Source organism: Spermophilus citellus, assembly GCF_964194105.1.
Source record: "Spermophilus citellus genome assembly, chromosome: 10".
In the NCBI taxonomy this organism is placed as follows: domain Eukaryota; kingdom Metazoa; phylum Chordata; class Mammalia; order Rodentia; family Sciuridae; genus Spermophilus; species Spermophilus citellus.
In genome coordinates, this window is record NC_138197.1 from 74,930,140 (window position 1) to 74,942,295 (window position 12,156).

At 34.0% G+C, this 12,156-nt stretch overlaps 1 protein-coding gene across 1 annotated transcript; it reads left to right on the forward strand.

Annotated features, from left to right (window-relative positions):
* Positions 1–8,998: 8,998 nt before the first annotated feature.
* On the forward strand, positions 8,999–11,615 carry LOC308658805 (olfactory receptor 6C76-like; the record flags this gene model as incomplete). The annotated part of the gene is made up of 2 exons (XM_081311727.1): positions 8,999–9,282; positions 10,919–11,615. The coding sequence occupies 2 exons, from the start codon at positions 8,999–9,001 to the stop codon at positions 11,613–11,615; spliced, it is 981 nt and encodes a 326-aa protein (XP_081167853.1).
* Between the last annotated feature and the right edge of the window lie 541 nt (positions 11,616–12,156).

Below are 12,156 nucleotides of genomic sequence, written 5' to 3' on the forward strand. Positions count from 1 at the left end.
TATAAACCAAAAAGGTATAAAAAACTAAAAAAGAACAAGCTATGGGATTGAAGGAGAAATTAAAAAGCCTTCAACAAAGAAAAGCCTATAACCAAATAGATTCTCTGGTGAATTCTATCAAGCTTTAAAAGAATAATTAATGCCATTCCTCCTAAAATTGTTTCATGAAATAGAAAGAAGGATGGAACACTCCGAAATTCATTTTAGTTATCATCCTTATACATAAACTAGATCAGGACACCTCAAGGAAAGAAAACTACGGACTAATATTTTTATGAATAGAGATGCAAAATTTCTTAATAAACAACAAACTGTATTCAACAAATCATTAAGAATATTGAATATCACAATCAAGTTAGTTTCATGCCATGGAAGAAAGAATGGTTCAATATATGCAAATCAATAAATGTAATCCACCACATAAACAGAAGTAAATAAAAAGTGTCTTGATTACCTCAATAGATTTTGCAAAAGCCTTCAATAAAATTCAGCACTTATTCATGACAACAAAATTGAACAAGTTAGAGATAAGAGAAAATTACGTTAACATCATAAGGCTAAATAGACAAACTCAAAGCCAACATCATATTGAACAGGGTAAAACTAAAAACACTTTCACTAAAATCAGGAATAAGTCAAATGTGTCCACTGCCATCACTCTTATTCCATATAATATGTGAAATTTCAGCCAGATCAATTAACCATAAAAAGAAAGTAAAAGGGACACAAATAGGAAAAGAAGACATCAAATTTCAGGGTTTGTAGATGATATGATCTGATACTTAGAAGGTACAAAAATCTCTATTAGAAGACTTCTAGAACTAATATACAAATTTAGCAAAGTAACATATTACAAATCAACATTCAAAAATCAATAATGAATTCACTAAAAAAGTAATCAGAAAATAATCCCTTTCACAATAGCTTCAAATAATAAAAATAAAATGCCTATGATTAAGTCTAAGGAACTGAAAGATCTCTACAATGACAATTATAGAATGCTGATGAAAGATATTAAAGACAATATTGGAAGATGAAAAGACTTACTATGTTTATTTATAGACAGGCTTACTAATGCTAAAATGGCCACATTACTGAAAGTGATCTACAGATTCAATGGAATCCCCATTAAAATATAATAACATTCTCCCAGAATTACAAAAAAAAAACTGTCCCAAAATTTATATGGAAAAATAAAAGACCTACAATAGCCAAAGCAATTGTAAGGAAAAGAACAATGTTGGAGGCATCACATTCTCTGATTTTAAATTATAATTCAGAAGTGCAGTAACAAAAGCAGCATGGTATTTGCATTAAAACAGACACATAAACCAATGAAAAAGAAAACACAAAGACAACCCCACATAAATATAGCCATCTGATCCTTGATAAAGGTACCAAAAACCTAGGCTGGAGAAAGAGAGCCATTTTAACAAATGGTGCCAGGCAAGCTGGATATCCATATGCAGATAAATAAAAATCAACTCAAAATGGATCAAGTACCTGAAAGTTTGCAGTTTCTAGAAGAAAATAAGGGAAACACTCCAACATGAAAGCATGGGCTATAACTTCCTCATTATCTAAAGCTCAGGAAATAATAACAATAATGAAATAATGAAATGGCATCAAGTTAAAAAGCTTCTGCACAGCAAAGAAAATATGAGCATGGGACCCCTACATAAAATATGTTCCATCTACTCTCTGACAGTGGAATATCTGTAATATATAAAGAACTCAAAAAACTTAACATCAAAAACAAAAACAAACAAACAAAAAAACAGCAGCAATCAACAAATGGCCAGATAATTTTTTTAAATCCCTTGGTGCATTTATTTTATTATTTTTTTTAATATTTATTTTTTAGTTCTCGGCGGACACAACATCTTTGTTTGTATGTGGTGCTGAGGATAGAACCCAGGCTGCACACATGACAGGCGAGTGCGCTACTGCTTGAGCCACATCCCCAGCCCCAGCCAAATAAATTAAGTAAGAAATTTCCCCACAAAAGAAACAAATGGTAAGCAATATATGGAAAAAATGCAACAATTTTAGCAATAAGAGAGCAAAACAATGCTACACTGAGAATTGATCTCATGCCAGTTAAAATGGCAATCATCACAAATACAAATAATAATAAATACTGGCAAGATGGTGAGAAGAGAAAAAAAATACTTACACACTCTTGGTGGACTTACAAATTAGTACACTCACTATGGAGATATGTATGGATGCTTATAGCAGCCAAGTTTTCAATAGCCCACTTATGTTACCAGCCTAGGTATTCACCAGTTGATAAATGAATAAAGAATACATGGCATACTTACACAATGAAGCTTTATTCAGACACAAAGAATAAAATTATGTCATTTGCAGGAAAATGAATGGAATTTGAGAACATTATGTTAAGTGAGATAAGCCAAACTCACAAACTGAGTCAAGTGTTGTTTTGGTTTGTTTGCTTATTTTCATATATGAAAGGTAGGCAGAAAAAAAAATGGAAAGAAGAGCGGAAGCTCTCATGAAAATGAAAGGGAAACAAATAGAATAAAGAGAGGAGATCAGGGTGATGGATAAGGAAAGGGAGGTAGTGGAGAATAAAATTCATCAGATTATATCATGTGTATGTACCAATGTCACAATTATTTCCTTTATTATATAGTTATAGTGGTCCAGTAAGAAATTAGGACAATTTGAAATAGTTTTTTTAAAATTTTAAATAGCAAACATTCATGGAGCATCAGTTTACCTAAATATACATTTTATCTGTAAACTATTAAAAATATAAAATATAAATAGTTCAAAAAGCTATGTCATCTAAATACTTACAATATGTTTTTAATATTTTATTTTAGACATTTGATGCATAAACAATTTATTTAAAGAATATATATTTTTAAAGTATTTGTAAAATATAAAATGATGGAAAAATTATTTCCTTAATGATATATCAAAATCTCCATAAGATATGAACATGTATAAATCCTACTGTAATGAGTCAATAGTATTAAAAGATACTAGGACAAGAGGAGAAATACAAAGATATCTGATTATAAAGAAACTTTGAAATATAATGCAACATTTTATCTTTTAAATAGGCGAGATTAGAAAAAAACACATAAAATACCTCAAAACATATACTATGTACCATAAGTAATCAATGAAAACTAGAAAAAAGTAACACATTTATGAAGCTAGCTTTATCAAAACCACAAAGAAAATACATATTAAATGAACAATTAAAATGTTACTCAAATGTAAAACTAATATTCATGTAATGACAACAACAACAAAATGCCACTTCACCTTATATATGAACTGGTTCAGAGATTTTTTGCTTCAGTTATCATTAAGCAATGCAAAAACTTAAAAAACTGAAGCAAAACTTGCAAGTCAAAATGAGAAGACAGGAGAGATCCAAGATGGTGGGCCAGAGGGAGGCAGCATTCTGTGTCATTCTGTGACATGGGACTGAAGTAATGAGAATATTGCTTCTCTGATAGTGATATTCCTGCTCCCATGCAGGAATCATGGTCCTGTGCCCTTCCAGGGCTCTAGGCCTCAGCATCAAAGTAGGTCTCTCAACTACTCACCCACGCAGGACTATCGGGTACCTGAGCAAAATCATCAGCACCAGCACCTCCTGGGCAGAAATTTCAGCCACCCACCAGAGGAGAAATCAGGACACCACTCCCACGCAAGACCTGGTAGCTTTCTATGAGTAGGATCTCAGGCTACCACTCCAATATGGATCCTCATCTACCAATGTGGGCTCCCACAGTCACCACCATCTTGAGAGTCAGCAGTAGCAAAGATAGTCCCATACATGCAGTAGCCTGCCTGCACAGGAGAACTTCACACAGGCTCTGAAGTCAACAGACAGCCACACATTGCACACTCCGAGATCCTCTGGGAGGTTATCTTCCAACAACACCATTGCTTGGCTACCCCACAACCTGATACTCCACCTCTGAAAGCATGCACCTCCACCTTGGGTCACCTTTATCACCAACTTCAGTTTGGGCAACTCTCAGTTTGGAACTGTGGCTCTCAGGTACCCAGATTATAACTCTCCCCTTTCCCCAGCAGCCACTTCCACTGCACAGTGACACCCTGGTTACCTTCACCATCCTGAGGGTAGAGATACCAGCTAACAACAGATGATCCTACCTATTGGATGAGAAAGGAAGCAGGAACGATACTGATCTCCAACCAAAACAATACCTGTTTCTTCCTTCAAGATTTTTTTCCCTCTCTCTCTCTAAACCAAAGGAATGGGCAATCTATTCAATGAGCAATCTATTCAATGAAATAATATCAGGAAAGTTTCCAAACATGAAGAATGAATTGGAAAACCAAATTCAGGAGGCTTGCAGGACACCAAATGTACAAAATCACAACAGATACACACTAAGGCACATTATAATGAAAATGTCTAACATACAGAATAAGGAGAGAATATTAAAAGCCAGAATAGAAAGGATCAGATTACATATAGAGGAAAACCAATTAGATTATGTGCAGATTTTTCAACCCAGACTCTGAAAACTAGAAGATCCTGGAAAAACATATATGAAGCTCTGAAAGAAAATGGAAGCCAACAGAGAATCTTTTTTTAATTTTAATTTTTTTAAATTATTTTAATTAGTTATACATGACAGTAGAATGCATTTACGCACTTTGATATACCATATGTAGTTGGGTAAAATTTCTCATTTTTCTGAGTGCACACGTTTCAGAATCATATTGGTCATGTAATCACATATATACACACAGTAATAATGTTTGTTTCATTCTACTGTCTTTCCTATCCCCACATCCCCTCCTCTCCTCTCCCATTATTTTCCTCTACCTAATCTAAGGTAATGCTATTCTTCCCTAATGCCCGCACCTTACTGTGAATTAGCATCCACATATTAGAGAAAACATTCAGCCTTTGGTTTTGTGGAATTGGCTTATTTCGCTTATAATGATATTCTCCAACTCCAACCTTTTACTGCCAAATATCATAATTTTACTTTTCTTTAAAGCCAGTAATATTCCCTTGAGTTTGTATACCAAATATTTTAATCCATTTATCTATTGAGGGAGACCTAGGTTGGTTCCATAGTCTGGCTATTGTAAATTGTGCTGCTATAAACATTGATATGACTGCATCACTGTAGTATGCTGATTTTAAGAATCTTATATCCAGCAAAATTAAGCTTTAGATTTAATGACAAAATAAAAACCTTCCATGTTGACAAAGTTAAAAGAATTTACAACTCAAAGTCTGCACTACAAATATCCTTGGCAAAATATTCCATGAAAAGGAATTGAAAAACAATTATGAAAATCAGCAAAGGGAGGTATTACACTAAAGGAAAAACTAATCAAAGCAGAAACCAAGGCAACTTAAATACCAAAAATAAACAAAAATGACTGGGAATACAAATCATGTCTCAAAAATAACCCTGAATGTTAATGGCCTAACCTCACTAATCAAAATACATAGACTGGCAGATTGGATTAAAAAAGAACAAATAATATGCTTGTTTGTAGGAGATTCTTAGGAAAAGACATCCACAGACTGAAGGTGAAAATTTGGAAAAAAAAAAAAAAGCATACCACTCACATCTGCAGAAGCAAGCTGGGTTTCCATCCTTATATCAAATATAGTAGACTTGAAGCCAAAATTAATCAAAAGGGATAAAAAAGGATATTTCATACTGCTTAAGTGAACCATTCATCAACAAGACACATAATAATAAATCATTATGTCCAAACAATGGAGCATCTACATTCGTCAAACAAACTCCTCTCAAGTTCAAGAGTCAAATAGACCACCACACAATAATTCTAGGTGACTTTAACACACTTATTTCCCCAGGGGATAGCTTGTCCAAACAAAAGCTGAACAAAGAAACTATAGAATTCAGTAATACATCAATAACTTAGACTTCACTGACATATATAGAATATTTTATCCTTCAAAGAATGAATATACTTTCTTCTCAGCAGCATATGGATCCTCCACTAAAATAGACCATATATTATGCCACAAAGCATGTTTTTAGCTAATACAAAAAAGTAGATATACTACCCTTTATTCTATCAGATCATAATGAAATGAAATTAGAAACCAATGATAAAATTAATAAAAAAAAAAAAGTTCCTCTAACACCTGGAGACTATGTAATATGCTACTGAATGAACAAGGATTTGCAAAAGACAACAAGAAGGAAATGAAAAAAATGCTTGAAGGTGAAAGAGAACACAGATACAATGTATTAAATTCAAAGGAGCAGGATATAAAATCAATGCCTATAAATCAAATGCATTTCTATACATCAGTGATGAATTCTCTGAAAGAGAAATCAGAAACCACCCCATTCACAATAGTCTCAAAAAAAAGGTACTTGGAAATCAATTTAACAAAAAGAAAAGACCTCTACAATAAAAACTACAGAACACCATAGAAAGAAGTTGAAGAAGACCTTAGAATATGGAAAGATCCCCCAGGCTCTTGGATAGACAAAATTAATATGGTAAAAATGTTCATACTACCCAAAGTGCTATACAGATTCAATTCAAATTAAAATCCCAACATCATTATTTATAGAAATAGAAAAATAAATCATGAAACTTATTTGGAAAAATAAGAGGCCCAGAATAGCCAAAAATCCTTTTCAAGAAGAGTGAAACAGGAGGTATCACAATACCAGAACTTAAATTATACTAAAAAGGTATAATAACAAAAACGTCATGGTATTGGCACCAAAATAGACATTTAGACCCATGGTACAAAATAGAAAACACAGAAATAAACCCACATAAATACAGTTACCTCATACTAGACAAAGGTGCCAAAAACATACATTGGAGAAAAGACAGACTCTTCAACAAATGGTACTAGAAAAATTAGAAATCCATATGCAGCAAAATGGAAATAATCCCTATTTCTCACCATGCAAAAAACTCAACTCAAAGTGAATGAAGGACCTAAGAATTAGTCCAGAGACCCTTTTCCTAATAGAGGAATAAGTAGACCCAAATCTTCATCACTTCAAATTAGGCCCAAACTGTCAACTTCTAAAGGGCAAGAAATTCAATCAAGAATTAATAAATGGGATGGACCCAAACTAAAAAGTTTCTTTTCAGCCAAAGAAATAATTAATGTGGTGAAGAGAGAGCCTGCATTTTGGGAGCAAATTTTTTTGTAACACAGATGTCAAATAGAACACTAATCTCCAGGATATAAAGAACTCCAAAAACTTAACACATACACACACACACACAAAACAAACAAACAAACAAACAAAAAAAAAAAAAACAAGCAACCCAGTCAATAAATGGGCTAAAGAGCTGAACAGACACTTCTCAGAAGAAGATACAATCAATCAACAAATATATGAAAAAATGTTCAACATCTCTAGTAATTAAAGAAATGCAAATCAAAACTTCAAAACTATTCTAATATTTCTTCTCACTCCAGTCAGAATAGCAGTTAACAGGAATACAGACAACAATAAATGTTGGAGAGGATGTGGAGGAAAAGCACACCTCTAGAGGATTTTGCTTTTTTTGTGTGGCATAACATGCTTTTTGTATTTTTTAATCTGATTTTCCTTCCAATCTTCAGAGTAATGCATGCAACACATGAAAGTGAAAATCAGAAGATATCAGAGTATTTTTCTTGGGCTTCAAGCTTCCCCAAATACATAGTTAACATTTTGCTGAATAATCTGTTTTCTCCTGGGACATAGGTCTCATAATTAATCAATTAAAATAGATTGCCCAAATTTGTCATGTACACAGATTCATTAGAGCCCCATTATTTACCCACAAGATAATTAAGAATTTATTTGCTTCAAATTTTTTTCTGAAATTATGTGAAACAAAATACATTTAAGGTGCTATTTTTACTTTATTTCTAGGGAAATATTATGGATTTGTCCCTCTGAGAAATATCAAAATGGTTTATAAAAAATAACTCTAGAATTTTTTTTTCATTTATAACAGCAGAACTTTCATCTAAAGATATGATATTAAGATGATGCTTGGAATTTATCAGGGCTCCAGATGTTAAATGATGTTGGGGAAAAATAAAAAGGAAATATTTTCCTGGGTGTTTTGAGATGAAGTATAAAGGACTTTGTGAGGGAATTTGTAGTTCCATGGGAAGAGAAGCAAAACATGTAATTCTCCATGCAGCATTGAGCAACTGCATGACTTTTGGTTTAAGCAAATTGAGAATACTATTTTGTACTCAACACTTACTTTTAACCATCAATATTTGGTAATAGGCAAGTAATTTCAACTTATTTTATATTATATTTCAACTTCTATTCATTCTATCCTATTGTTCACTATGGTGCATTTTTGTATCTCTCTCAGATCTATCTATCTATCTATCTATCTATCTATCTATCTATCTATCTATCTATCTCTCTATATATAATATTTGCGCATATATTTAGTAGTTAACTTGATAACTAATTGATATATAAAAACATATTTAGTGATAATGTTTAGCAACTAACTGAAATATGTAGAACATAGCACACCTTCTTTAATATTTGTACATTTATAATTTTTTGTCAAAATACTAATAAAGGCAGTAGTCACTAATTCTCAAGAATTACATTTAGAGCTTTTCCTAGAAAGTTGAGTTGATCAAAAATTCCATGATCAAATAAGAGTTTTTGTTCCTGGAGAAGATGATATAAGAAAGGCACAGTACCCCATATATATTAGGTAAATAATGAAGCATTTGAAGACTATGTGTATAATAAGTTCATTTTTCAATAATTAATGCAGTAGAGACAGAATAAAATACAGCAGAGTGATATTAAAATTAAAGATACATTATTGGACTATAAAAGTGAGAAATATACACACACACAATCGCAACAACAGTAGAAGTCCCCAGTGCTTCATATCAAAATACAATATCACTTTAAAACTATATGCAGATGTTCATGCTCCTCTTCTGATCAATATTTTATTGTTTTCCAGGTCAATGTTATCAGTAAAATCTGCCTCAAACCAACCATTGGAAATGAAAAATAGAACATCAGTAACAGACTTCATCCTCCTGGGTCTAACAGATGATCCAGAGCTCCAGGTTGTGATTTTCTTCTTTATATTTCTCACCTATGTGCTGAGTGTTACTGGAAATCTAATTATCATCACCCTTACCCTGCTGGATTCCCACCTGAAGACCCCCATGTATTTCTTCCTCAGGAATTTCTCCTTCCTAGAAATTTCATTTACTTCTGTCTGTAACCCTAGGTTTTTTTATTGATTATTTAAAACATTACATAGCTCATGATATATCATATTTCATACATTTGACTCAAATTGGGTTTTGAACTCCCATTTTCACCCCAAATACAGATTGCAGAATCACATCTGTTACATATTCACATTTTTACATAATGCCATATTAGTGACTGTTGTATTCTGCTACCTTTCCTATCCCCTACTATCCCCCCTCCCCTCCCCTCCCCTCCCCTCTTCCCTCTCTACCTCCTCTGCTGTTGTTCAATTCTCTCCCTTTTTTCCCTCCCCCTTGCCCCTCATAACCTCTTATAATTTTATGTATCATTGAAGGTCTCCTACCATTTCCATATGCTTTCCCTTCTCTCTCCCTTTCTCTCCCCCCATTCGTCTTTGTTTACTGTAGTCTTTTCCTCATGCTCTTCCTTCCTGTTCTGTTCTTAGTTGCTCTCTTTATATCAAAGCAGACATTTGGCATTTGTTTTTTAGGGCTTGGCTAGCTTCGCTTAGCATAATCTGCTCTAATGCCATCCATTTCCCTGCAAATTCTATGATTTTGTCATTTCTTACTCCATTGTGTATAGATGCCACATTTTTTTTTTATCCATTCATCTATTGAGGGGCATCTAGGTTGGTTCCACAGTCTAGCTATTGTGAATTGTGCCGCTATAATCATTGATGCAGCCGTATCCCTATAGTGCGCTCTTTTAAGGACCTCAGGGAATAGTCCGAGAAGTGCGATAGCTGGGTCAAATGGTGGATCCATTCCCAGCTTTCCCAGGAATCTCCATACTGCTTTCCAAATTGGCCTCACCATTTTGAAGCCCCACCAGCAGTGTACAAGTGTACCCTTTTCCCCACATCCCCGCCAACACTTGTTGTTGTTTGACTTCATAATGGCTGCCAATCTTACTGGAGTGAGATGGTATCTTAGGGTGGTTTTGATTTGCATTTCTCTGATTGCTAGAGATGGTGAGCATTTTTTCATGTACTTGTTGATTGATTGTATGTCCTCCTCTGAGAAGTGTCTGTTCAGGTCTTTGGCCCATTTGTTGATTGGGTTATTTGTTATCTTATTGTCTAATTTTTTGAGTTCTTTGTACATTCTGGATATTAGGGCTCTATCAGAGGTGTGGGGGGTAAAAATTTGTTCCCAGGATGTAGGCTCTCTATTTACCTCTTTGATTGTTTCTCTTGCTGAGAAAAAACTTTTTAGTTTAAGTAAGTCCCATTTGTTTATTCTTGTTATTAACTCTTGGCCTATGGGTGTCCTATTAAGGAATTTGGAGCCCGACCCCACAATATGTAGATCGTAGCCAACTTTTTCTTCTGATTTGATATCTAGCTCCCTGATCCATTTTGAGTTAATTTTTGTGGATGGCGAGAGAAAGGGATTCAATTTCATTTTGTTGCATATGGATTTCCAATTTTCCCAGCACCATTTGTTGAAGATGCTATCCTTCCTCCATTGCATGCTTTTAGCCCCTTTATCAAATATAAGATAGTTGTAACTTTGTGGATTAGTCTCTGTGTCCTCTATTCTGTACCATTGGTCCACCTGCCTGTTTTGGTACCAGTACCATGCTTTTTTGTTACTATTGCTTTGTAGTACAGTTTGACCTCTGGTATCGCTATACCTCCAGATTCACACTTTGATCAGCATCCTAACTGGGGACAAGTCGATTTCCTACAATGCTTGTGCCACTCAACTCTTTTTCTTTATCTTCCTTGGATCAACAGAGTTTTTCCTCCTGGCCTCTATGTCCTATGATCGCTACGTGGCTATCTGCAAGCCTCTACATTACACTACCATCATGAGTAACAAGATCTGTTACCAGCTCATCATCATCTCTTGGCTGGCTGGTTTCTTGGTCATTTTCCCACCACTGACCATGGGCTTGCAGTTAGATTTCTGTGATTCCAATATCATTGACCACTTCACCTGTGACTCTGCTCCTTTGCTGCAAATCTCTTGCACAGACACCAGTACTCTAGAGCTCTTGAGTTTTGTTTTAGCTTTGTTCACTCTCCTGACCACATTGGCACTAATAATTCTCTCCTACACTTACATCCTCAGAACAATTCTAAGAATTCCTTCAGCTCAACAAAGAACAAAGGCCTTTTCAACCTGTTCCTCACACATGATTGTTGTCTCCATCTCATATGGAAGCTGCATCTTCATATATGTGAAAACATCAGCAAAGGAAAGAGTTGCTTTAACAAAAGGGGTGGCTATTCTCTACACCTCTGTCGCTCCTATGCTGAATCCATTTATTTACACTCTAAGGAACCAGCAGGTGAAACAAGCAATTAAAGACATTGTGAGGAAGATATTTGCCTCAAAATCATCAATCTGAACATGATTAATAACTGAAGCAGGTGCATAATTTGGACTTCAAATTCAAAACATTGTTATTTAATTATTCTCTGCCTTCTTATCTCTTCTCAGAAAAGCAACTTTTTATGCCAATTGGTATTTATTTAACATACTATGTATCAAATACTTTATGAATTCATACACATTATTATTAGGGAATGATTTGAACATTTTCATATAATACAATTCAAAGACAGGACTAAAGTCATTTTATATATTAATTTATATACTTCGAGTATATACATGTAAATGATTAATCACTGCACATATTTCTGAACAGAAGAAGACATTGAGTTTCTTTAGTTATTATTTCATATGTGTGTTTATATAAATATATGTATAAGCATGTATGTTCTTAAAAATTTATGTACATGTACGGTGTCTGTGTGTATATATGTATACCCTCTTTTTGCTTTTTTTCTCTTTTAGTAGTGCTAGACATCTAGGACACCCTGGTTTAAATGGTTGTTGTGGTGGTTTTATTTAATAATATAAAGAGAAAATTTAGACATACAGGTTAC